The sequence below is a fragment of the Salmo salar genome, chromosome 12, assembly GCF_965601325.2.
Source record: "Salmo salar chromosome 12, fSalSal1, whole genome shotgun sequence".
Classification (NCBI taxonomy): Eukaryota; Metazoa; Chordata; class Actinopteri; order Salmoniformes; family Salmonidae; genus Salmo; species Salmo salar.
In genome coordinates, this window is record NC_138302.1 from 42,383,299 (window position 1) to 42,411,286 (window position 27,988).

The 27,988-nt window shown below is 41.5% G+C and overlaps 2 protein-coding genes across 11 annotated transcripts in view; one reads left to right on the forward strand and one right to left on the reverse strand.

Moving 5' to 3' along the window:
* The window catches only part of ripor3 (RIPOR family member 3), a 79,809-nt gene extending 68,132 nt beyond the window's left edge, over positions 1-11,677 (reverse strand). For 2 of the 3 annotated variants that reach the window (XM_014131628.3, XM_014131629.3), the window contains exon 1: positions 11,091-11,671. The gene's annotated coding sequence lies outside the window, so the exon portion shown is untranslated. Of the gene's footprint in view, positions 1-11,090 lie in introns of all 3 variants that reach the window. The other variant, XM_014131631.3, reaches the window with a different exon arrangement.
* Positions 11,678-22,353: 10,676 nt separating this feature from the next.
* The window catches only part of chd6 (chromodomain helicase DNA binding protein 6), a 137,184-nt gene continuing 131,549 nt past the window's right edge, over positions 22,354-27,988 (forward strand). For 4 of the 8 annotated variants that reach the window (XM_014131634.3, XM_014131641.3, XM_014131638.3 and 1 more), the window contains exons 1-2: positions 23,037-23,254; positions 24,318-24,367. In XM_014131634.3, the coding sequence (XP_013987109.1) occupies positions 23,185-23,254; positions 24,318-24,367 (120 nt within the window). In that variant the 5' untranslated portion in view covers positions 23,037-23,184. Of the gene's footprint in view, positions 22,522-22,867; positions 22,977-23,036; positions 23,255-24,317; positions 24,368-27,988 lie in introns of those variants that run through there. The other 4 variants (XM_014131635.3, XM_014131636.3, XM_014131640.3 and 1 more) reach the window with 3 other exon arrangements.

Genomic DNA, 27,988 nt, shown 5'->3' on the forward strand with positions numbered 1-27,988 from the left:
GTGGATGGAGCGAGACATGATGTCCCAGATGTGCTCAATTGGATTCAGGTCTGGGGAACGGGCGGGCCAGTCCATAGCATCAATGCCTTCCTCTAGCAGGAACTGCTGACACACTCCAGCCACATGAGGTCTAGCATAGTCTTGCATTAGGAGGAACCCAGGGCCAACCGCACCAGCATATGGTCTCACAAGGGGTCTGAGGATCTCATCTCGGTACCTAATGGCAGTCAGGCTACCTCTGGCGAGGACATGGAGGGCTGTGCGGCCCCCCAAAGAAATGCCACCCCACACCATGACTGACCCACCGCCAAACCGGTCATGCTGGAGGATGTTGCAGGCAGCAGAACGTTCTCCACGGCTTCTCCAGACTCTGTCATATCTGTCACGTGCTCAGTGTGAACCTGCTTTCATCTGTGAAGAGCACAGGGCGCCAGTGGCGAATTTACCAATCTTGGTGTTCTCTGGCAAATGCCAAACGACCTGCACGGTGTTGGGCTGTAAGCACAACCCCCACCTGTGGATGTCGGGCCCTCATACCACCCTCATGGAGTCTGTTTCTGACCGTTTGAGCAGACACATGCACATTTGTGGCCTGCTGGAGGTCATTTTGCAGGGCTCTGGCAGTGCTCCTCCTGCTCCTCCTTGCACAAAGGCGGAGGTAGCGGTCCTGCTGCTGGGTTGTTGCCCTCCTACGGCCTCCTCCACGTCTCCTGATGTACTGGCCTGTCTCCTGGTAGCGCCTCCATGCTCTGGACACTACGCTGACAGACACAGCAAACCTTCTTGCCACAGCTCGCATTGATGTGCCATCCTGGATGAGCTGCACTACCTGAGCCACTTGTGTGGGTTGTAGACTCCGTCTCATGCTACCACTAGAGTGAAAGCACCGCCAGCATTCAAAAGTGACCAAAACATCAGCCAAGAAGCATAGGAACTGAGAAGTGGTCTGTGGTCTCCACCTGCAGAACTACTCCTTTATTGGGGATGTCTTGCTTATTGCCTATAATTTCCACCTGTTGTCTATTCCATTTGCACAACAGCATGTGAAATGTATTGTCAATCGGTGTTGCTTCCTAAGTGGACAGTTTGATTTCACAGAAGTGTGATTGACTTGGAGTTACATTGTGTTGTTTAAGTGTTCCCTTTATTTTTTTGTGCAGTATATTTGATATTTAAGATTTTTCAAAGTAGCCACCCTTTGCCTTAATGACAGCTTTGCACATTCTTGGCATTCTCTCAACCAGCTTCATGAGGTAATCACCTGGAATGGATTTCAATTAACATGTGCACCTTGTTAATTAAAAGTTAATTTGTGGAATTTTTTGAACAGCTCAAGTAAGCAAAGAGAAACAACAGTCCATCATTACTTTACATGAATGTCAGTCAACACGGAAAATTTCAAGAACTTTGAAAATTTCTTCAAGTGCAGTCACAAAAACCATCAAGCGCTATGATAAAACTGGCTCTCATGAGGTCTGCCACAGGAAATGAAGACTCAGAGTTAACTGCACCTCAGATTGTAGGCTAAATAAATGCTTCACAGAGTTCAAGTAACAGACACATCTCAACATCAACTGTTTAACGGAGACTGCGTGAATCAGGCCTTCATTGCTGCAAAGAAACCACTACTAAAGGACACCAATAATAAGAAGAGACTTGCTTGGCCCAAAAAACATAAGCAATGGACATTAGACCGGTGGAAATCTGTCCTTTGGTCTGATGAGTCCAAATTTTAGATTTTTGGTTCCAACCGCCGTGTCTTTGTGAGACGCAGTGTAGGTGAACGGATGATCTCCGAATGTGTGGTTCCCACCGTGAAGCATGGAGGAGGTGTGATGTGTGGGGGTGCTTTGCTGGTGACACTGTTGTGATTTATTTCGAATTCAAGGCACACTTAACCAGCAAGGCTACCACAGCATTCTGCAGTGATACGCCATCCCATCTGGTTTGCGTTTATTGGGATTATCATTTGTTTTTCAACAGGACAATGACCCAAAACACACCTCTAGGTTGTGAAGGGCTATTTGACCAATAAGGAGTGTGATGTAGTGCTGCATCAGATGACCTGGCCTCCACAATCACCCGACCTCAACCCAGTTGAGATGGTTAGGGATGAGTTGGACCGCAGAGTGAAGGAAAAGCAGCCAACAAGTGCTCAGCATATGTGGGAACTCCTTCAAGACTGTTGGAAAAGCATTCCTCATGAAGCTGGTTGAGAGAATGCCAAGCGTGTGCAAAGCTGTCATCAAGGCAAAGGGTGGCTACTTTGAAGAATCTAAAATCTAAAATATATTTTGATTTGTTTAACACTTTTTTGGTTACTACATGATTCCATATGTGTTATTTCATAGTTTTGATGTCTTCACTATTATTCTACAATTTAGAAAATAGGAAAAATAAAGAAAAACCCTTGAATGAGTTGGTGTGTCCAAACTTTGTTTGCTGTACATGCAAACATACTGTATGAATGCTCCCCGCATCCCACCCAAGAGAGAGGGAAAAAGAGACATGCCCCAAATCAGTTCCTTGTGTTTCCAGCTTCACATGTGCTTGTGTACATTGGAGAAGGGGGCCTGTGTTTACATGTGAGAGGTATGATGTATGCTGCTCTCTCATAAGGGGGCTACTCACAAATCCAGAGCCAGCCCCACCAAGAGACTGTGTAAATCACTCACAGGTCAGCAGTAATTGTTAAGAAACAGCCTCTCCAATGGGCAGATAGGTCCACAATAGGGCACAGAGGAGGGGATCCCGACACAAACATACACATAGATAGACCTAGGCTACACACGTCCCCCAATATACCTACACAATACTCATATACACTACATGAGCAAAAGTATGTGGACACCTGCTCGTTGAACATCTCATTCCAAAATCATGGGCATTAATATGGAGTTGGTCCCGTCTTTGCTGTTATAACAGCCTCCACTCTCCAGGGAAGGCTTTCCACTAGATGTTGGAACATTGCTACTGGGACTTGCTTCCATTCAGCCGCAAGAGCATTAGTGAGGTCGGGCACTGATGTTGGGCAATTAGGCCTGGCTCGCAGTCGACATACCAGTCCATCCCAAAGGTGTTTGATGGGGTTGAGGTCAGGGCTCTGTGCAGGTCAGTCAAGTTCTTCCACACCAATCTCGCAGGTAGCGTTCTTCTGTATGAACCTCACTTTGTGCACGGGGGCATTGTCATGCTGAAACAGGAAAGGGCCTTACCCAAACTATTGCCACAAAGTTGGAAGCATAGAATCATCTAGAATGTCATTGTATGCTGTAAAGTTAAGATTTCCCTTCACTGGAACTAAGGGGCCCAGTCCCAACCATGAAAAACAGCCCAGGCCATTATTCCTCCTCCACCTAACATTATAGTTGGCACTATGCATTCAGGCAGGTAGCATTCTCTTGCCATCCACCAAAACCAGATTTGTCCGTCGGACTGTCAGATGGTGAAGCGTGATTCATCCCTCCAGTGAACACCTTTCCGCTGCTCCAGAGTTAAATGGCGACAAGCTTTACACCACTCCAGCCAACACTTGGCATTGCGCATGGTGATCTTAGGCTGACGTTGCTTCCAGAAGCAGTTTGGAACTCAGTAGTGAGTGTTGTAACCGAGGACAGACGCTTCAGCACTCAGGGGTCCCATTCTGTGAGCTTGTGTGGCCTACCACTTCGCTGCTGAGCCGTTGTTGTTCCTAGATGTTTCCACTTCACAATAACAGCACTTACAGTTGACCAGGTCAGCTCTAGCAGGGCAGAAATTTTACGAACTGACTTGTTGTAAAGGTGGCATCCTATGATGTTGCCACGTTGAAAGTCACTGAGCTCTTCAGTAAGGCCATTCTACTGCCAATGTTTGTCTATGGAGATTGCATGGCTGTTTGCTCGATTGAATAGACCTGTCAGCAACGGGTGTGCCTGAAATAGCCAAATATACTAATTTGAAGGGGTGTCCACATACTTTTGTTTATATAGTGTATGTATACCCCCACACTCAGACATATACATTCAAAGAAATAACAAACACATAAATAAGCACACACACACACACACACACGCACACAACCTGGACCACAGGCTAACCACTGGAACCCTCACCAGAGAGACCCTCTCGTAAAGAAAAGGCCCATTAAACCTTGATACTAATTCTGTAACCCGAAACCATGAGACGCTTTAGCGCCATACAAGCAAGCACAAACTTCCTTTAAACACATCGTTCACATACAGGGAGCGTTTTATACATTTTTTAAGATATTCGGGGTATATAATGGTTAGTCAAAATGTTTTCTCCAGATGCTGCATGCCTCTCTCCATGCTTGCTCTCTGCTCCCTTTTGGTGATGAACTTGGCCCCTGCATGATTTATCATGGCATCTTAATCATTCCCCTATTGTTGTCATATCTTCATCATGGCATAATTATCAGCATTATTTATTTGCTGAAAGTGAATCAAATGTAAATCAAATGACATTTCTGCCTCTAAAGTTCAAGTCAAACCCTGTTTTGTAGTGCCAAATGTGAAAAATTATATCTGAACGATTGTTGCCCTTTCCCCATATTAGTATTGTGCTCATCAGTTATAACCTTTCTCTTAACAATAGGAAGGCCATTCATATCGATCTTCCAGGCAATGTCCCAAATGGCACTCTATTCCCTATAACGTGCACTACTTTTGACTAGGGCCGATAGTGTACATTGTGTATAGGGAATAGGGTGCAACTTCAGACATTCAAATCAAATCAAATCAAACATTATTTGTCACATGCGCCGAATACAACAAGTGTAGACTTTACCGTGAAATCCTTACTTACAAGCCCTTAACCAACAGTGCAGTTCAAGAAGAAATTAAGAAATGTTTTACCAAGTAGACAAAAATAAAAAGTAATAATAAAAAGTAACACAATAACAATAACAATAATGAAGCTATATACAGGGGGCACTGGTACTGAGTCAGTGTGCGGGGGTACAGGTTAGTTGAGGTAATTTGTACATGTAGGTGGGGGTGAAGTGACCATGCATAGATAATAAACAGCGAGTAGCAGCAGTGTACAAAAGGGGGGGGGGTGTCAATGTAAATTGTCCGGTGGCGATTTTATTAATTGTTCAGCAGTCTTATGGCTTGGGGGTAGAAGCTGTTGAGGAGCCTTTTGGTTCTAGACTTGGAGTTCCAGCACTGCTTGCTGTGCGGTAGCAGAGAAAACAGTCTATAACTTGGGTGACTGGAGTCTGACAATTTTATGGGCTTTCCTCTGACACCGCCTATTGTATAGGTCCTGAATGGCAGGAAGCTTGGCCCCAGTGATGCACTGGGCCGTTCGCACTACCCTCTGTAGCGCCTTATGGTCAGATGCCGAGCAGTTGCCTTACCAGGCGGTGATGCAACCGGTCAGGATGCTCTCGATGGTGCAGCTGTAGAACTTTTGAGGATCTGGGGACCCATACCAAGTCTTTTCAGTCTCCTGAGAGGGGAAAAGGTTTTGTCGTGCCCTCTTCACGACTGTCTTGGTAGTAATCGCAGTTCTGATGTCCAGAAGTTATTTTCGGTCATAAGAGACAGTAGCAGCAACATTATGTACACAATAAGTAAAAAAAATAAGTTACACAAAACAAAAAAATAACAAAATAGCACAATTGGTTGGGAGAATGTAAAACGTCAGCCATGTTCTTCGGCGCCATCTTGATTCAAAGCTGTTATGAAAATCCCTCCGGAATCAATACAAAGATGATTATGCTTAAGAATAAAATAGGAAAGACTCCACTTCCTGACTTACATAAAAGACGGTGCTTGGGGTATTCATGTAGGTCTATACAGTGGAGCATCAAAGGATGTCCCGCACCTCTCCAAGACCTACATATGTTTATGTATATGTGTACTTCGATGGGGTGGGTTCAAAGCAGAAGTAAACTTTTGGTTGGACCTTATGTGCAATTGACCAATACATATATCTTTATCTAAATGTGTGTCGTCGATCTAGGCAGACAATGACAATTATTTAAGGTGTGTGTGTGTGCTTGTGTGCACATGCGTGTGCAGAGTGAGGAGGGAATACATTCTAATTTACTCTCCTGCTGACTCTGTGAATTGAAGGCAAACCTGGAAAAGATGTCCGATTCTGTTATGCATTACTTGAATGCAGTGCTTGGCATAGGGAGGGAAAGGGAGGTGGGACTCTGTGTCTGGCTATTCACTAGCCAGCAGGTAAAATTGCATAGAAACAGATTATAGTTTTCAATATTTTATATGAAGAAAGTTTTATGTGCATTTTGACATTATGTGAATATAATGTCTTTCCCATGCAACATTCTGCATCATTACGATCACCATATTGTTCAAAAACAACTGTTGTTTTCCCCCAAAAAACATGCTAATAAAATGTGATGACCAGGGCCAGTTCCAAGCATAAGCGAGGTAAGTGGTCGCTAGTGGGCCCCCAAATCCAAAATATATAAATATTATAATTTTTCATTTTTCATTTTTATTGGGGGGGGGGTGACTCTTGGGGAGGGGGAGTGACTCAGTCGGGGTCTCAACTTACTATTGAGAGTGAGAATAGTAGAAAACACCAGGTGCAATTTTGAAATTTGGTAGTGCATTAGCAGTTTTTCTCTTGTTATTTCAGTCACAGACAGTCAATCAATTAGACATGTCAGCTAACAATTTTGAGAGTGGTGGTTAGTCTAGCCAGCTATCTATACTTAGTAGTAATCATGTCCGAATACCGACCAGGCACACAGGGCACGTGCCCAGGGGCCCTGACCTCCAGGGTGCCCCCATTGGTTTTGTTAATAATTGTCACTCAGATATCATATTAACATGGCATACAGTAAGTCATTACAAAATGTGTAGAATTGCAGGAAATTAGCCGTAAAACTGAAGAAATTATCTGAAAATGATATGTTATTGCCAGAGAGGTTTGGAACTGTCTTTCTTTTTGGTCTATTAACTACTTTACTGCATGGTGATGTCACCTTGGAAGGCCAACACTCCATCCCACCAAAACAGCCTGAAATTTCAGGCAGCTCTTACCAACAGCTCTTACACTAAAAGGGCATTATCATCATGTTCACAATTTCACAGTATTATTACAACCACATAGTGTGGAAATATATATGAAATAAGGAAATAAAGTTTTTGACTGCACTGGGCCTTTAAAACTGGTGATGAGGAGACTGGTTAAACAGTCAATATTTCAGGGAAACAAACAAATGGTTTTAACAATTCCCTTTAGAAACAAATAGGGTCACACAATTTCCACAGTGTCAACAAAATTAAAGGCTGGGTTTTTTGGTTTAAACCCAAGCCCAAACTCTCTCCCCTTTGGTATTTGTAGATAGCCACTTGAAAGCCTGAGAGATGACAGGGCAGACAGAGACAGATCCACGAGGAGTTCAATCAAGGCTTCTTTCAAGTTGATATTTTTGTTCTGTTTTGTTTTAATGGATCCCAGAGCTACTGGTGCCCTGCATCCTGTTTGTGTGGAATGCCAGATGGGCTGTATTAGTTCTGCATCCCAAATGGCACCCTATTCCCTATGGACCCTGGTCAAAAGTAGTGCACTACATGTTCATAGGGAATAGCATAACAAGCTTCCCCCATGACTAGACTCCTGAGATCATGGCTCCTGTACAGTGGCCCTGAAGGGACATTCACGACTTACATTGGACCGTATTTACTTTAGGCCGTAATGGATACAATAAAGGGCACAGAGGACAGTATATACTGTCCAGTAAGTGTTCTTTTTTTTCTCTCTCTCTCTCTCTCTCTCTCTCTCTCTCTCTCTCTCTCTCTCTCTCTCTCTCTCTCTCTCTCTCTCTCTCTCTCTCTCTCTCTCTCTCTCTCTCTCTCTCTCTCTCTCTCTCTCTCTCTCTCTCTCTCTCTCTCTCTCTCTCTCTCTACACACCTCAGTTGGAGGCAATGGGATGTTGGCTCTCGTTTGAAATGCAAAACACTCACAGGCCTGCATCCCATTCCCATCCTTCCTCTATTACTTCTCTCCTCATTCTTATTTTCTAAACGACTTATGTTCCAGGCAGAGGCAAAATCCCATTGCGGGAAGAAAAATAAGAATTGACAGCGGAAGAATCAGTATTAAATGCTCTGGTACACCAGTGGGAAGTATAGCCATTGAAATCACTGCAAAACTTTTGCCCCCACAACAACTAACGTTCAGCAGAACTCCTTGCTCAATAACTTCATGATAAAGCCTTGTTTCCTATCAGCACTGTACCTTTTTATCAGCATATGCCAATGCTTCCATACATTACTAATGTAAATGGTCATCTGGAAAAGTAAAACCGGATATCTGACTCCAGAGGATGGGGGTGCATTGAATTTTTCTATGTGTGCCATGGCATAGTTCCACAAATACCTTCCTGTAGTAGATGCCATTGTTCTCCAAAGCCACAGAAAGTGACACAATCCTATTCATTATTGGGTATGGACAGGCTAACTCTCTCATAATGTCTAGTTAACCATTGCAACTCAGTAGGCCTACTGTTACAAGGGAGCCTTCTGAGGATGTTTCCGTAACACAGTCTCTTTTCTCGCTTCAGTGTTACACATTTCTTCCTCTCAGAGTAATCAATGTTTTGGGTGTTAGGCACCATTCTGGGTATTATTTCGAAGCCAGGGAGGGATGTGTGTTGTTGTGTCCCAAATTAACCCTATTCCCTATGTAGTGCACTACAAGCTAGGAGGCTTCCTCCCTGGGGGTTGAGGAGGGAACATGGGGGACACAGAGGCCACGTATCAGTCTAAAAAGGAAATAGTTTGCAAACTTTTGCTAATGCTAGCTAACACATTCCATTTGTTTTCTGTTAGCCAAACATTCTATACCAACTGTACTAATCAATCTTCACATGCCGTTCTTATATGGCCTGTTGTCTAATATGTAATTCATTTGAAAGCTTTATTTTTCTCAGTAAAACGATACAGTTCTGTACAGTAGGGGTTACTCAATGTTATAAAGCGGAATATAAAGATAATTTACAATTTTTCCCATTTACTTTCTACAGTATTTGGACAGCCATTTGTTGTTGTTTCCTTTCCGTAAGGCTAATTTGTTTACTTAAGATATTCAAAAAAAATGTGTTTAGAGTGTCTCGGGTTTGTTGGTCTATGTGCTTATGTAAGAGGGGTGTTTGTTTAGAGTGTTCTGGGGTTTTTTGGTCTATGTTCTATGTTAGTGTATTTCTATGTTCAGTCTAGTCTATCTATTTCTATGTTGAGTTAATTGGTTTGACCTTCAATTGGAGGCAGCTGTTCCTTGTTGCCTCTGATTGAAGGTCCTATGTACAGGGGTGTTTGTGCTATGGGGGTTTGTGGGTAGTTGTCTCCTGTTTTGTGTCAGTGCATCTGACAGGACTGTTTAGTGTCGTTCGTTGTTTTGTATACGTGATTTGTTTGTTTTTCCTTCTTTTGATTTAATAAAGAAGATGAGTATACACGTTCCCGCTGCACCTTGGTCTAATCCTTACGACGCCCATTACAATAGGCGGTTGAATATCTAGTAAAGATAAATTATATTAGATTTTTTTCATATTAGATTTTTTCTTCCACTTTGACGTTAGAGTGTATTTTGTTTAGGCCATTGACAAACAAATGACAATTCAATCCATTTTAATCCCACTTTGTAATACAATAAAGTGTGGAAAATGTCAAGGGGTGGGAATACTTTCTGAAAGCACTGTACATGGTGTGATAGCTGATACTGTGGTGTATACAAATATATATTTCAAATGTTGTTAAAATGAAGTAAAAATATTTTGGGGAAAAAAGATGGGATTGTCCCGATTTACAAGAATAACTATCATCACAGAGATAGACCTACACTCTAAGAGAAAAAGGTTATTGGCTATGCAAGGTAATGTCTATGCAAGGTAATGGATCCTGAGAGCTGCTCAACTGACGTCTTAATTTTTCACTTTGATTTAAAAACATTTACCTCTTCACTGAATTCCATCGCCATACGGTATGGGGGAAAAAACTGTTCTCACAACTGGAACTGAAACATTCATTCCTGGCTTGGATTTTCTCTCCCTTTCAGAGTTTCATATTTCTCAAGCGAGTAGTTTAATCTGGAATTCAGTTTCAGGTTCTCACAAAATGGCATCAATGCGAGTTGCAGGGGGGTGGTGGAGGAAGGGTGGGATGGGGATTGATGGGTGGGATCGAGTGGACGAGGGTGGAGGGGATGGAGGGTCATGATAACAGTACACTACGAAGTGGGATAGTACCATTGAAAGCATGTCCTGGGTCTAAGGCATTGTTCAGTCATTTTTAAGAGGCATAGTTTAGCCATTTTTCATAATTTAGTCCTATTTATCTTTAAATTAAGGATTGCAGCAACCCTCCCTGTCACCCTGCTAATAAGCCTACATGGGACCTGTCTGACTCTTCCTTGGAGGCTGCTTTTGATTAGCGTGTGTCAAAGCTCTGTTAGCCCTCATTACTCACACCAAAGCGGGTATTACTTCAGAATAGACATCATCAGCTTTACAATCTCTGGGAGAAACCCCAAGATAAAGTAGCCCAAAGAGAGCCCTAGTGTACAGTAAACAAAAACACCACTTCTACACAACCTCCATGCAACGTTATACAGTATTTAACTCGAAGCTTGAGGTTCCCGCACCTGTGGAAAGCACAGCTTGAAAGCGTTCAGTCCCCTCAAGTTTTCCCAACAGATAGATTGTGGCTCACCATTTTCCGTGAGCACGTGCCAGAGTTTGAAAAATAAACACGGAGGCTGCAGACTTGTGAGAAGACATGAGGCTTACTTGTTTTGAAATATCACCCTGCAGAAGTCAAACCTCTGCTCCAGCCTTGTTGTTTATGTTTGATCTGGCAAGCAACAGTCCAAGGGGTTCATGAGAAACTATGGCCGACATGCACTGTAAACAACTTTATCATCTGTATAGGCTCTCGGCAAATGCAAACATGTTTTTGGGCTAAAAGTCATGATGAGCGATTGCCTTGAAATGTAAAGGTGGACACTAAATGAACACAGCCAAAGCATGCAATACCTTTGACAGAGAAAGAGGCAAAGTAAATAATGGAAGTACAGTAATAGCACTGAAAGCAAATGTTTGACCTTACCTGATAGAAAACACACTCCTATCCTATGGTGAATGTGTATCCGACAGCCTCTTGAAGTGCCTCTGTGCTGCTCATCTCCAGAGCTATTGGTGTGTGTGTGTGTGTGTGTGTGTGTGTGTGTGTGTGTGTGTGTGTGTGTGTGTGTGTGTGTGTGTGTGTGTGTGTGTGTGTGTGTGTGTGTGTGTGTGTGTGTGTGTGTGTGTGTGTGTGTGTGTGTGTAGGCTGGGCAGCTGCCTGCTGACTCCTGATTGCAGAGAGACGGCTAAGCTGAGAGGCTCCAGGAGGTAGAAGTGACACTTGATTCCGAGAAGCTGCTTGGAAGAGAGGCTCGACACATCAAATAGCTCTCAGCAAACTCTCTCTCGCTCTCTCTGCTCCCACTCTCTCCTCTGCATCCTCTCTCTCTCCTGCTCCGTGTCATTCCTCCTCTCACGTCCAAGTTAAGGGTCTCCACTCCACTCCTCCCCTGCACTCTTTTCCCCAACCCCAATGCTTTGTCATTTCTCTCTCTTTTTCTCTCTCCTTCTCTTCCCCCCGCCCATTGTTTTCAGTGTCATTTCTCTTCTTTGTCTTGCTGGCCCAGAGTTACTTCAAAGCTGTAAATTAAAATGCCTCAGAGCCCTCTCCCCCTCCCCTTGGTCAGTTCCACGTTTGGCAGCTTGACTTAAACAGAAAACTTGGCAATCGCACCGTCCATACAGCTCTATTACACAGAGTTATTGCAACTCTACTACACAAAGGAATAACCCAAGAGGTGTCATGTGGGGAAACCAGCAAAACTGAGAGATTTAATTAAATTAACCCACAATACCTGTCACAAAATGTCTCTAGAGGTCCCAAATATAACATTTTGAGAGAAGGGCGACATCTAAACACTTTCTCCCTTTCGCTTTGACCACGTGCAAAAAGAGATAAGGAATGCAAGAGACTTATTTAGCTGCTCCACTTCACTCCCCATGTCATGTGACGGAGTAGATAGAGTTGAAGCATCTGTGTGTGGAGAGAATCTTTCGGTACCTGTGATTGGCTCTTCAACATGTGTCAAAGAGCCACATAAAAGCAAAATCTTTATATCCTGTAACTCTCACCCAGTTCCATTGTGAAAAAGAATAGCTTTAACAAACAGAATCCTATTACTGGATCTGATCAATCTTTACCCTACGCTTAATATTTTACTTGCTGTATGTTTACAGACTATGCTACTGGTCTAATCACTCTGTTGATGGTTCATGCTGACATATCAATGACATACACCAAATATTCACAGACTTAGTTTAGACCATGGAATGTTTATACTTTCATGATCCACCTTTATCTGATTAAAACTGATCATATTTTAGCATTCTAGATGTACTGTTTTGGAGTAACACAAATACTGCTCCCATCACAGCAAGAGACCATGCATTCAGCTGTACTGATATCTTGTTCTGTATGTTGCCAGTGATCTGTACTGTATATGACCTGTCTGTGCATATGGCTAATGTGACATAATAGCGCCCTCTGTTGTTGAATGTGTAACATGCAAAATAAATTAGACTCATCTCTCCATTGAAGTGCAGTTTATTCACCCCACTTACCTGTGGGTCTACAGCATCACTTAGTTTCCATGGATGAGGGAAGATAGAAATTATTGCATGTCAATCGTACTAACACACCAGTCCATCCAGAAAACCCAGACAGGCCAACTAGACGAAAGATGGACCAGCCCATCTGGCATTTGACCGCACTGCCCTACGGCCAGTCCATTTCTGCATTCATATAATATTATATGGAGAATGAACATAAATGGTTAGGCTATGGAGTGGAACTGACTAATCAGGAAGTCAGCTCATTGGCTTCTTCTTAATGAATTTGAGAGGAAAATCCAGGCAGATAGTACCTCCTAATGGAGCCAGACAGTGAGTACCAGCTATCCCAACTTGCTTGAAACAATGACTAGAAGATAGAAACAACTTCACTGAGAAAAGCAAAGAAGTTTAAGGTCGAAATCATTAAAAAAAGATTGGACTTTCTAGCTTTCTCTGGGCTGAGTTCCAAGCGAATTAGGAGAGGAGTGAGAAGGGAGAGCGCAGGGAAACAAGACAAATGTCGGGGATTGCAGGGGAGCACGGAACAGATGCCTAACTTCTTTAACCCTTACAGAACCAAATATGTTTCTCATCAAATGCTCAAGTCGCATATGGATTGGGGAATTCTAAGCGCGGAGCTGTAATTGTGATTTTTACACAAGAACTCCCAATGATCGTTTATTAACCAGTATTACTGAACTACAATAAAACTTGAATTTGAAACTTTTTGAAACGGACAAGCCCAGGTAGTTACTCCTGGTATTAGTCTGTTTTTTTTCTGTTTGGTGCATAAAGAACATGACCCAACTAATTGGGGATCCTAATAAATACTAAAAATACAATGTAGAAACTTTTTTCCAACATTGGAATGACCTGCAGATGTCTTCTTTGTTTTTTTGATTTTATCACTTCTTTCTGTTTAAAAAAAAAAGTGTACTTATTCTCTCTTGATGACAACAAATTGCTGTTGAATTCGTAAAATAACAGTTGAGTATGTATTTACTCATTTTCGATATTCTGAAGTAAAAACTGACCCTGCCCAATGTCTGTACAGGAGGCTACACCTGCAATTCTGCTTATCTTGCCAATGCTTTGATTGAGTCTCAAGAGCAGGGACTACACTTCCTGGAAAACAACACAGCAAACAGCCGCCGTGTACCGACTTGCATTAAAAGTTTTAGTCCCACTTTGAACGAACTACGCACTTTATAGAGTCTTTTCAAAACTAAGACTACATGCTTCAGAAACTCATACTCATGAAACAGGGTTGTGTAGGTTACTTTCTAAATGTAATCCATTACAGTTGCTAATTACCTGTCCAAAATTGGAATCAGTAACGTAACTTTTGGATTACCCAAACTCGGTAACGTTATCTGATTACATTACTGTTACTTAAGAGGCATTAGAAAAATGTATGCTACCAATTGAACGACATCTATTGCAAGCTAAATCAATGTTAAATTTACATTGCTGGCCATATATGGATGTTCAATTTTAGTTTTGTGGGTTGGTTATGTAGGCTTCCTCTAACCCATCGCTTTCTACTACATATATGATTCAATTTATTTATCCTTTATTTAACCAGGTAGGCAAGTTGAGAACAAGTTCTCATTTACAATTGCGACCTGGCCAAGATAAAGCAAAGCAGTTTGACAAATACAACAACACAGAGTTACACATGGAGTAAAACAAACATACAGTCAATAATATAGTAGAAAAATAAGTCTATATACAAAGTGAGCAAATGAGGTGAGATAAGGGAGGTAAAGGCAAAAAAGGCCATGGTGGCGAGGTAAATACAATATAGCAAGTAAAACACTGGAATGGTAGATTTGCAGTGGAAGAAAGTGCAAAGTAGAAATAATGGGGTGCAAACGAGCAAAATAAATACAGTAGGGGAAGAGGTAGTTGTTTGGGCTAAATTATAGATGGGCTATGTTCAGGTGCAGTAATCTGAGCTGCTCTGACAGCTGGTTGTTACGGCTGTCGTTAGAGGAAGGGGACCAAAGCGCAGCGTGGTAAGTGTTCATAAAGATTTAATGCTGAGAACACAGAAACAAAACGAAAGCCAACAGTTCTGTCAGGTCACATTTAACGAAACAGAAAACAACTACACACAAACACAGGTGGGAAAAGGCTGCCTAAGTATGATTCCTAATCAGAGACAACGATAGACAGCTGCCTCTGATTAGGAACCATACTCGGCCCAACACAAAGAAATACAAAACATAGAATGCCCACCCCACACCCTGACCTAACAAAATAGAGAAATAAACCGTCTCTCTCAGGTCAGGGCCTGACACTGGTGCTTAAAGCTAGTGACGGAGATAAGAGTTTCCAGTTTTAGAGATGTTTGTAGTTCGTTCCAGTCATTGGCAGCAGAGAACTGGAAGGAGAGGTGGCCGAAGGAGGAATTGGCTTTGGGGGTGACCAGAGAGATATACCTGCTGGAGCGTGTGCTACAGGTTGGTGCTGCTATGGTGACCAGCGAGCTGAGATAAGGGGGAACTTTACCTAGCAGGGTCTTGTAGATGACCTGGAGCCAGTGGGTTTGGCGATGAGTATGAAGCGAGGGCCAGCCAACGAGAGCGTACAGGTCGCAGTGGTGGGTAGTATATGGGGCTTTGGTGGCAAAACGGATGGCACTGTGATAGACTGCATGCAATTTATTGACTAGGGTATTGGAGGCTATTTTGTAAATGACATCGCCGAAGTTGAGGATCGGTAGGATGGTCAGTTTTACGAGGGTATGTTTGGCAGCATGAGTGAAAGATGCTTTGTTGCGAAATAGGAAGCCAATTCTAGATTTAACTTTCGATTGGAGATGTTTGATGTGAGTCTGGAAGGAGAATTTACAGTCTAACTAGACACCTAGGTATTTGTAGTTGTCCACATATTCTAAGTCAGAACTGTCCAGAGTAGTGATGCTGGACGGGCGGGCAGGTGCAGGCTGCTATCGGTTGAAGAGCATGCATTTAGTTTTACTTGTATTTAAGAGCAGTTGGAGGCCACGGAAGGAGAGTTGTATGGCATTGAAGCTCGTCTGGAGGGTAGTTAACACAGTGTCCAAAGAAGGGCCAGAAGTATACAGAATGGTGTCGTCTGCGTAGAGGTGGATCAGAGACACACCAGCAGCAAGAGCGACATCATTGATGTAGACAGAGAAAAGAGTCGGCCCAAGAATTGAACCCTGTGGCACCCCCATAGAGACTGCCAGAGGCCCGGACAACAGGCCCTCCGATTTGACACACTGAACTCTATCAGAGAAGTAGTTGGTGAACCAGGCGAGGCAATCATTTGAGAAACCAAGGCTATTGAGTCTGCCGATGAGGATGTGGTGATTGACAGAGTCGAAAGCCTTGGCCAGGTCAATGAATATGGCTGCACAGTATTGTTTCTTATCGATGGCGGTTAAGATATCGTTTAGGACCTTGAGCGTGGCTGAGGTGCACCCATGACCAGCTCTGAAAACAGATTGCATAGCGGAGAAGGTGCGGTGGGATTCGAAATGGTTGGTAATCTGTTTGTTGACTTGGCTTTCAAAGACTTTAGAGAGGCAGCGTAGGATAGATATAGGTCTGTAGCAGTTTGGGTCAAGAGTGTCCCCCCCTTTGAAGAGGGGGATGACCGCAGCTGCTTTCCAATCTTTGGGAATCTGAGATGACACGAAAGAGAGGTTGAACAGGCTAGTAATAGGGGTTGCAACAATTTCGGCAGATAATTTTAGAAAGAAAGGGTCCAGATTTTGCAGCTCTTTCAGAACATCAGCTGACTGGATTTGGGAGAAGGAGAAATGGGGAAGTCTTGGGCGAGTTGCTGTGGTGGGTGCAGTGCTGTTGACCGGGGTAGGGGTAGCCAGGTGGAAAGCATGGCCAGCCGTAGAAAAATGCTTATTGAAATTCTCAATTATAGTGGATTTATCAGTGGTGACAGAGTTTCCTATCCTCAGTGCAGTGGGCAGCTGGAAGGAGGTGCTCTTATTCTCCAAGGACTCCAAATTAAATCTTTACATTAAAAAACTAAGTCTATCAGAATTCCAGTCATTCCAATAAATGTTATACCCCTTGATCTTCAAGAAAAGGACTTGGAAATGCGGAAGTATAGATTAGCCAACTTGTTTTACCTGAGCATAACCACTAAACTAAGGACTTATTAACCAGCCCTACTATGTTGTTTATCATTTTGTTGTCACGGAGTACTGATTGGGCTCATTGATTCGAGTTGGGAAAAAAATGCTGCGCTCATGGAATGGCATGCTTTGAGCACTACTGAAAATTGCTATTTACAGTTGAAGTCGGAAGTTTACATACACCTTAGCCAAATACATTTAAACTCAGATTTTCTCAATTCCTGACATTTAATACCAGTATGTAACGGCCGTCGTAGTGAATGGACCAAGGCGCAGCGGGTACGTGAATGCTCATGTTTATTTACCAAAACAAAACGAACAGACGACAAACAGACGACAAACAGTCTTGCAGGCAACACACAGCTATGCAAAGAACAACCTCCCACAATTCCCAAAACAAACATACTCCTAATTATAGGACCTTCAATCAGAGGCAACGACACACAGCTGCCTCCAATTGAAGGCCCCAATCCCAAATACCTAAACATAGAAATAAACACCCTAGACTCGACATAGAAATATACAATATAGAACTAAACCAAAACCCAGGAATACATAAATCAAACGCCCCTCTACATAAACACACACTCAAAACCATATAAAACAAATATCACCTGCCACGTCCTGACCAAACTATAATAACAAATAACCCCTTTACTGGTCAGGACGTGACACAGTAAAAATTCCCTGTCTTGGGTCAGTTAGGATCACCACTTTATTTGAAGAATGTGAAATGTCAGAATAATAGTAGAGAGAATGATTTATTTCAGCTTTTATTTCTTTCATCACGTTCCCAGTGGGTCAGAAGTTTACATACACTCAATTAGTATTTGGTAGCATTGCCTTTAAATTGTGCCAACTTGGGTCAAACGTTTTGGGTAGCCTTCCACAAGCTTCCCACAATAAGTTGGGTGAATTTTGGCCCATTCCTCCTGACAGAGCTGGTGTAACTGAGTCAGGTTTGTAGTAGTCCTTGCTCGCACAAGCTTTTTCAGTTCTGCCCACAAATATACTGTAGGATTGAGGTCAGGGATTTGTGATGGCCACTCCAATACCTTGACTTTGTTGTCCTTAAGCCATTTTGCCACAACTTTGGAAGTAAGCTTGGGGTCATTGTCCATTTGGAAGACCCAGTTGTGACCAAAGTTTAACTTCCTGACTGATGTCTTGAGATGTTGCTTCAATATATCCACATCATTTTCCTCCCTCATGATGCCATCTATTTTGTGAAGTGCACCATTCCCTCCTGCATCAAAGCACCCGCACAACACGATGCTGCCACCCCTGTGCTTCACGGTTGGGATGGTGTTCTTCGGCTTGCAAGCCTCCCCCTTTTTCCTCCAAACATAACGATTGTCATTATGGCCACAAACAGTTTCATTTTTGTTTCATCAGACAAGAGGACATTTCTCCAAAAAGTAGGATCTTTGTCCCCATGTGCAGTTGCAAACCTTAGTCTGGCTTTTTTATGGCGGTTTGGAGCAGTGGCTTCTTCCTTGCTGAGCAGCCTTTCAGGTTATGTCGATATAGGACTCGTTTTACTGTGGGTATAGATGCTTTTGTACCTGTTTCCTCCAGCATCTTCACAAGGTAATTTGCTGTTATTCTAGGATTGATTTGCATTTTTCGCACCAAAGTACGTTCATCTCCAGGAGACAGAACGCGTCTCCTTCCTGAGCGGTATGACGGCTGTGTGGTCCCATGGTGTTTATATTTGCATACTATTGTTTGTTCAGATGAGTGTGGTACCTTCAGGCATTTGGAAACTGCTCCCAAGGATGAACCAGACTTGTGGAGGTCTACAATATATTTTCTGAGATCTTGGCTTGCATTTCTTTTGATTTTCCCATGATGTCAAGTAAAAAGGCACTGAGTTTGAAGGTAGGCCTTAAAACACATTCACAGGTACACCTCCAATTGACTCAAATGATGTCAATTAGCCTATCAGAAGCTTCTAAAGCCATGACATAATTTACTGGAATTTTCCAAGCTGTTTAAAGGCACAGTCAACTTCGTGTATATAAACTTCTGACCCACTGGAATTGTGATACAGTGAATTATTGTCATGGTTGTCGTCGGTGAAAGAGGACCAAAACGCAGCAGGTAAGTGCAGGCTCATCTTGACGTTTATTTATTTTCAAAAATGAATACCAAAATAACAAACTCTAGAACGAACAACAACAACAACAACAACAAGTCTGGCAAAGCATAAGGCTCAGCACAGAACAATCACCCACAAAATACAAGACAAACACACCCAACTAATATAGGACTTCCAATCAAAGGCAACACCAAACAGCTGCCTTCAATTGGAAGTCCAACCCCAATTAACTCAACATAGAACCAGACACACTAGACTAAACATAGAAATACCTAAACATAAACCAAAACCCGGAAATACTAAATCAAACACCCTTTTAACAAACACACCACCCCGAACCACATAAAACGAATACCCTCTGCCACGTCCTGACCAAACTACAATACTAATTAACCCTTATACTGGCCAGGACGTGACAATTATAAGTGAAATAATCTGTCTGTAAACAATTGTTGGAAAAATTACTTGTGTCATGCACATAGTAGATGTCCTAACCGACTTGCCAAAACTATTTGTTAAAAACTGAGTTTAAATGTATTTGGCTAAGCTGTATGTAAACTTCTGACTTCAACTGTATATATACAGTATATATATAAAATTAGAATTTATAAATCCAAAAATGGATGGAGCAACTACAGATTGCCTCTTTAAGTCTATCAAAATGGTGTGAGTTTGAGCATGTGTCCATTAGGCCTATGGATTTTTTTTTCTCAGCATGAATTAGATTGAGCAATAAAAGCCCCACTTTTATTCCATAGGCTGGGATCCGCACTATGCAGCTGTTGCAGGAGCTCATTTTTCACTGGCTGTCCATTGGTTTAAAAACACTGATTGATAGGCAACTTAAACTTCTTGAATTCAACCATTATTGGGTTCAAATACACATTTAGATGTGTGAACAGCCATCCAAAACAACCGCAATCCGTAAGGCCCAAATAGCTAAATGAGAGTGCAGCAGTGTGAGTCACATCAATGCGGTAAGTAGATATCAATAATAAGTGATATCCGTATCGCCGTAGACTACACCACTGCTGTCATCCTTACCTCCAAGCGTTTATTCAAGTTGGATAATCTTTGGATGGCGACAGCAGCAGCAAGACATAGCTTGGACTGTAGCCTACAAAAAACGATTCTTGCTCTTTTCCTGCAATCCATCAAACACATTTGGTGTGTCATCATAGTGGTCTCTGACTTGTGGTCAGACTCGCTCAGGTGGAACTAACTTAAATTTGCGCCTTTTTTCAATGCTGATTTGATTGTCATTGAGAAAACAGAGAAGTGTCAAAAAAAACAAAAAATTCGCAAACATCCTTTATGAATTTAAAAGTAATCCTGAAGTAATCATCTAGTTTTTCAAAAGTATCTGTAATCTTATTACAATATTTTTGCTGGTAGTGTAACGGATTAGTTACTGTTTTTTTCTAATGCCTACATGTAACGAATTACATGTAATTCGTTACTCCCCAACCATGTATATAAATGGTGGCAACATTATTTGTGAAGTATTTATGTAGTGCTTATGAATACTTTATGAATACCCTATCTATCAAGCTTGTTTTTGCCTTAACTAACCAGGTAAGTCATCGAGAACACATTTTATTTTATAATAAAACCTGACCAAGAAGAAGCACTGTTTGATTAAAGTGTGACCAAAGTTAGTGACATGATGAATGGTGGTAACAATGTTACAATAACAACGCTTATTGTGACATGTTGAAAAGTGGTAACAATGTTAAAGTTTATTGTGACATGATGAACAGTGGCAACAACAATAACCATGCTTATTGTGAGATCATGAAAAGTGGTAGAGATGTTAAAACAACTGTTATTGTTACATTATGAAAAGTTATAGCAAAGTTACAATACAAAAGCGGTAACAATGTTACAATAACAATGCTCATAGTGTCATTCTGTAAGCATTGTTTAAGATTTAATATTTAAGATTGTATTAAGCAATTTTGTATAACTCCAGAATCCTTTGATGGAAATGAAGTCATTTATTTTCAGAAGAGAGATCTCATTAGGAAAAGGTCTTCTGTGTGGGGAGGTTGGTAGCACTTTATTTTACAGGCATACTGTTTCCACTTAGTTTATCTAGTTAGTAGGTGGTTATGCATTAACAATGGGTACTTTCTGATAGGCCTAGAATTCAGCACAATTGTTAACCTGTTACCAATGGTGCATGTGGTGCTTGATTGATTGAATCCCAGAGGAAGTTAGTCATGTGCTACAGTACCAGGATTTGGGATCATGGATGCCAAGGGGAACCGGGCTTCCCCAAAAAACGGACAAAGAAAAAAAAAAACATAAAATAATATATCTTTAGTCTCTATGTTTCATAATTTTCCTTTATGATGGCAAGGGAAGTCAGCGAGCATCTGGCCTTCCTTGACAAAAAAAGTATAAAAAATGTGCCAATCAGCATTGAGCTAAATTTAGCGACCTCAACTGTGAATGGTCCTGGCGCATCAAAAAAACGTGTCAAGGGAAGCCAGCTTGGCTTTGACGTCACTGCTATCAAATCCCATTGCCTGAGAGGATGGAAGTTAAATATGTAGCTAGATGTAGAAGGCTAATGTTAACTAGCTAACGTTGCCCATGAATGGAAGTTAGGCTAACGAGCAAGCATTTTATCCAGCTAGCTTAGGACAACAAAAAATAAAAGTGTACTGTATGACAGAGTGATAGACCGTTTTGTCAACATGAAAGAGAGGAGGATGGCATTGGCTTTTCTCTACAAGTAGGGTGAGTCAACATGTTTTTTTTTTTCTACTTGCACACACACACAGAAATAGGAACCATGGACAGCCACATCATATTTAGCTTATGTTGATTGGACTATATTGAAAAGTTAAAATGATGGCGGGGCTTGCTACTGGATACCAGTAGAATGAGGATGAAAGCTGGAATAGGACTACAGACTTCAATTTACTATCCCACCTGATGTCAAGAGGGGCATGAGCTATAAATAATCTTACCTCACCTGACTCACCTGGTTTATTCACTGTATTCAACTGGTTTATTCACCTGACTCTATAGCATAGCCAAGAGAAAGTCAGACAATAATCGAGGTGAACTGTCCAAGCCACTGAATATCTCCCTTGTACAGTAAACCCTAGCCTACAGCAAGGGGAGGCTAGGAAACTAGACAGTGACCTACCTGAGCATTAGCCAGGTAAACCAGGACACCTCACCATACATATGTCCCTATACAAACATGTTTCAAAACAGTGTTATGACTGAATGATACGTGTAGGTTTAACTCACAACAATCTACAACCACCCCATATGGGGAATCACAAAATGTGTCACTAACTCTGAAGACTTCACAGCAGTTGCCCGACAAAATACATTTTGCTGATTAAATACTGAAGAATGCCAACGCGTGAAAATCCAGGAAATTTCACATCCGGGAAATTAAACATGAGCAAAGACGTGGAATGTTACATTTTTTTTCCTTCAACGAAAGCACCATGATTGGTGAATGCAAGGAAGAAGAAATATAAATCCACCGGAGAGCCGTACAGCAATGAAACCATTAGATTGAGACCACGAAAAAAAACGTGTTAAACGAAGGAGCGAAAACCGAATGACTTTCATGGCCGAAAAAGGAGGTTTTCGTGCGGTTTTATGGTAAGCGAATTACTACTATACAACCAATCACATAAAGGGTGCACATCAACGCAAATAACTAAAAGTGCACAATGGTGCTTGCAAAATGGGTTAGTGCTATATGGGATCATTGGGACGTCCCTATCGTAAACCCTAACCTCACTCCCTACCCTTACCTTAAACATAACCCTACACATTTACAATATCAATTTATATGGTGGTATGGACGTCCCAGTGATCCCGAATAGCAAAGATATGCAATATGTAGCTCTCAGACAAACGTAGAACGGCACTCCTTGTTTGACAGCTGGAGAACCAATGGAAATATCCATCGACCCAGCTGCGCTATGGTGCAGCCAATGAAAAATAGAATGTTACGGGTCCAATTAAGGTTAGGCTGTTGTAGCAGGCGGCCAGTGCTAAACTTCACCAAATAATAGCTGTTTGTATTTTGGCTGCAGCAGTAGCCATTTTAGGTAAGTAGGTTTTTTAACTTTTTTTTTTACTCTGTGTTGTATTGCTGGGTCTTGTGTTGTGGTATGGTTGGGGAGTCTCGAACTCGTGCATCCCTCATGAATGAACTCCTCTGCTCTTGTGCTTTAAGAGGATTAAGAAATTGTACGGAGTTTTTTTCCGCCGTCTCCCACCCCCCCTCAAATTTTGTATGCATTTTTCTAAACTGTCATGGCGTTTTGTGTCCTTGGAAATAAATGCGGGGGTAAAACCCAGTGTTCGGCAGCTGATGGCCTGACTGGTGAGTGTTTCCCGGGTAGGTGAGGTCTTATTGAGGGGTAGCGGCGGTGTCCCTGCGAGGAGTTTAAGGGGGTGTTAACACGTGTAAGGACTGGAATATATAACATCATTGCAGTGACATTAGAGTTAGCAGACTGGCTAGCTCGATAGATCGCTAATATAAATAGGACACGGTTCCCGCCGATGTAGTGTTTTTTTGGCGGAGATGTTTTGATGATTAACGCGGTCTTAATCATATAAGAACGATCAATTTGCCAGCCAACTTGTAGCAATTCAGTTCTATAGGCTACTACTTAATGATAGCCAGCACAAGTCCTTACCATTAAAGGCACGTTCCCAATGGTAGGTAAATTATTCCTATGGAATTTTATTGTAGCCGATCTACACCAGGTGCGCCTCTGTGCAACAGAAAACAAAGACCCAGGTTGCACAGGTAAAATAGCCCCCTGCACCACTTAAGGTTCCTTTTGTAAACTTCTAAACAAAAATGCTATCCCCAAATAAGAGCTCGCTATGAGCGAGTACGTTTTTGTCTGATTTTAGTTTAGGGCAAACTTCATTTAGAAAGCAATAGTGCATTTGTTGGTTGTTTTAATCCCGTAGTTTGTTTCCTAGTTTGGCTCACTACTTTCTTTCAGTGTTGTGCTGTAATTTACAAGTGTCTAACTTTTAGTTGCACATTTTATTTCACATATAGCCTAGACTAGTTGATACATGAGTCAGACTTGCAGTAATTACATTGTAATTATTCATGGTGCCCAATCATGGAGGCCTAGATTTAATGTCTCACAAAAAAGGCCTGGTGTAGTGTAACAAAAATCTATCGATGGAGAAATGTGACAAACCAATGATCACCAGTTTATTGTATTTTGCAATCAGCTGTGTTTAATTTCCATTTTAAGATTACTAATATAAATGATCTTTGATGCAGAATAACTTTCTACAGGACTAGTCAACTAGAAATAACCCCCCCCACCCCCCTTGCAAATAATTTGACCAGGTCCTATTAAGGTTAGTGTGTTTTGTTTTTCACTTTAATAAAGAAATATATTTCTGTGTCATAGATGCAGCGACGGTGAAGAGAAACATGAAGATACAAAATAAGGACAAACAGGTTTGTATCTTTTTGACCTGCATTGTTTTCTTGTGTCTTTACATGCATATTAAGTTGTAAACAAATGTCTTCAGCAACCTTGAAATATAAAAATCAAGAATAGCACTGCCACTCAGCTCAATTCTGCCTTGAGTTGCCAAAGTGTGTGGGTCGATATTTATGATCCTAAGTTCCTTCACAGATGGAATTGAAGGATGAGTCAGACCTATGTGTCTGACGCATCACACATGTTACCATACAATAAGAGTATAGTCTCTTGGTCTCTGCTCATTTCTCACTGAGTTGTCCATGTTCGATGTTGAACCCAGGCCACACACAGAACTCTGTTCATTAGCCTTAGGGTCCTCAGGGCCTGAGGTGCTGGTTCGTGAGGGCCTTGTTAATGGCAGGATTTCATTCTAAACCATGGTGATATTTGAAGACACATTCTGTAATGATAGATGCAATTTGTTTTAAAGCCACAGTTTGCAATATTTCCTACAGTTCAATGGTAATTTCGTAGATGATATACACATTGTTCCTTGAACGATAGTCCCATTCCTTATCAAACAAAGTGAAGGATCAGTCTTTAATCAAGTGTGTTATATGACTATGACAGCTCCAAATCCCTCCATTCTCCAACAGAATCAATGTGCAGTGTTTCCCCTTTGTTCATGTAAATTGTTTAAACAATTTAAATTGTTGCCGCCACCCCAGAAAATATATATTTATTTATTTCAGAATGGCAAAACATATTTTCAATGTAAACTTAAACAACTAAAACCAGATATAGATATTGGAGTGCTATATTTATCTTTGAGAACTAACAACCACCAAAATAAAAACTAGACAGACCTGGAGAATCTAACATTCCAAAAGTGTCATGTCATGGCCCATTGATTTTGTTATAATGTTTGAGTCACTTAGATAGATAGCATAAGAACACTGCATAAGCCATGGCAAAATGTGTACAATTGTAGGAAATTAGCTTTTAAACTGTAAATCTTTCTCTCTGCCCCATGGCAAAATGTGTAGAATAGCAGGAAAGTAGATTTAAAACAGCAAAATGTTGTCTCTGCGGCCAGAGTAGGGCCTCTAAAATGTTTGGTCGGAGACCGTGCCATTGGCATGCCGGCAATTTTTTTTCCTGAGCAGATGATCACACCAACAAGTTGAAATGGGTTTGTGGCTGCTGGAAATCCCATGATACTGCTTATTTACAGAGTTGTTTATTCAAAAGAATATTAATTAAAATCATGAATTTACCTCAGTGGCTGAATAAATATTGTACAATGAGATAAATAGGAAAGTGGCCAAACCTTAACAATTTAGCTTATTGAATTAAAATTAGTAACTGACAACATTACACAACAATGCAATGCCTCTTGCATTTTATTCCTCAATCTCACATCAAGTTACTGTAACTCCTGGATTATTATATGTGACCGACCGCCTTGATTCGGTCTTATGTAGCAAAATTTGAAATTGTGTTTTTTTTTTTACATTGGATAAAAGCAGAGACACAGAGCAACAAAATTGTATATCATTCACTGCATTTGAGGAACAATGGGAAAGTAATTCTGCTTTGAAACTTGATGAACTTGTAACTTCATTTTTGAGAAAATGGCCTTTGAATGTTTTAGTACCTACTGGAGAGCTATTCTTTATCTACACCCATTCAGCATCATTCACATCCTCTTAAGTGTGGCCTTCAAGGCAGAGTTGCCAATAATAGCTCAGATTGGCCAATAAAAAGAAAAGATTAAGATGGGAAAAAGAACACAGACACTGGACAGAGGAACTCTACCTAGAAGAAAGGTGTTCCCGGAGTCGACCTCTTCCCTATTGACATTGAGACCGGTGTTTTGCGGGTACTATTTAATGAAGCTGCCAGTTGAGGACTTGTGAGGCGTCTGTTTCTCAAACTTGACACTCTAATGTACTTGTCCTTTTGCTCAGTTGTGCACCGGGGCCTCCCGCTCCTCTTTCGATTCTAGTTAGGGTCAGTTTGCGCTGTTCTGTGAAGGGAGTGGTACACGGCCTTGTACGAGATCTTCAGTTTCTTGGCAATTTCTCGCATGGAATAGCCTTCATTTCTCAGAACAAGAATAGACTGACGACTTTCAGAAGAAAGTGCTTTATTTCTGGCCATTTTGAGCCTGTAATCGAACCCAAAAATGCTGATGTTCCAGATACTCAACTAGTCTAAAGAAGGCCAGTTTTAATGCTTCTTTAATCAGCACAACAGTTTTCAGCTTTGCAAACAGAATTGCCATTGGAAAACAGGAGTGATGGTTGCTGATAATGGGGCTCTGTATGCCTATGTCGATATTCCATAAAAAATCTGCCGTTTCCAGCTACAGTCATTTACAACATTAACAATGTCTACACTGTATTTCTGATCAATTTGATGTTATTTTAATGTGCTTTTCTTTCAAAAACAAGTACATTTCTAAGTGACCCCAAACTTTTGAACGGTTGTGTATATCATGGATGGATGCCTCTCACTGTCTCGGATGCCATGGTTGCCCTTAGTTTGAAGATGTATTCTGGAGACAGGTGTTTTCTCCTTAGCTATCATACTCAAATTCTACTGATTTCAAAACTCAGTCCTTCAGAAAGTGGAGAGCAACACTTATGTAGTTCTAAAAAAAATAAAAAAAGCTGCGTTAGGCAGGATTACCTACACATACTGACCAGCTCAAATAGACAGAAGCGTGCTATATGGCAGACCAATCCAAACACATCTCTCGGCATGTCCAGCCCACTCATTATCTCAGCCAATCATGGCTAGCGGAAAGGTTTCTGTCTTTCTGTGGCTAAACCAACTAGGATCGTATTTAAAAAAAAATGTATATATTGGTAGTTCAGATGGCATACAAGTCTGTAATTAAGGCACATGAAAGTTCACATGTTCCAGAAAGCATTTCTACCCCCAAAAAACGCAAAAAAATAAATTTTACGTTCAAATGGGTCTCCTGTGACGTAGTGACCCGCGGCATACGCCTAGTTTCCTGAAATTAGGATATAAAACTTGGTGAAACGAGAATGGAAATGTTAGTTAGGTTGACAGAAGTGGCACATACCTGATTCTGACAAGTCCATGCTTGTCCACCATCATGCTACCTCAATGGACTAGACTCGTCTCGAGACTTGACCATAGAGTTTCTAAAAGGACATCCTAGATTCGAGCCAATGTCCTAAGTAGTTGAACATGTTATTACTCTAATTTTGTGAAAGTGACGAACTGACACGTTTTCATTTTCGTCAAAAACAACTATATATCCAAGGAGTGCCTTTGATTTGACGGCCTGCACAAGACGAATGTTAGACCCGATGATGTGTTCCTACCCATGAGTTCAGCTAGCCAAAGTCACCATGACATCGCCTACAAGCTTGATCTAAGATTTCTATTGGAGAAGCAGTTTCTGCCCCTCTTCTTACTCTACTGTCTTTGACTAGATATCCCATTCAGAAGAATGTCTTAGAAGGACAAGGACATTCTTCACACCCCTGCTATGCCAGATGGTTAGTTAGGTGATTTGGTTAAATTCCTTTCAATTCATGTTTCATTGGGTTTTCAGCTGTAAACAGAGCGAGAACGGGGAATGGAGGTCATGATTAGGGCTCGGACAGAAAATG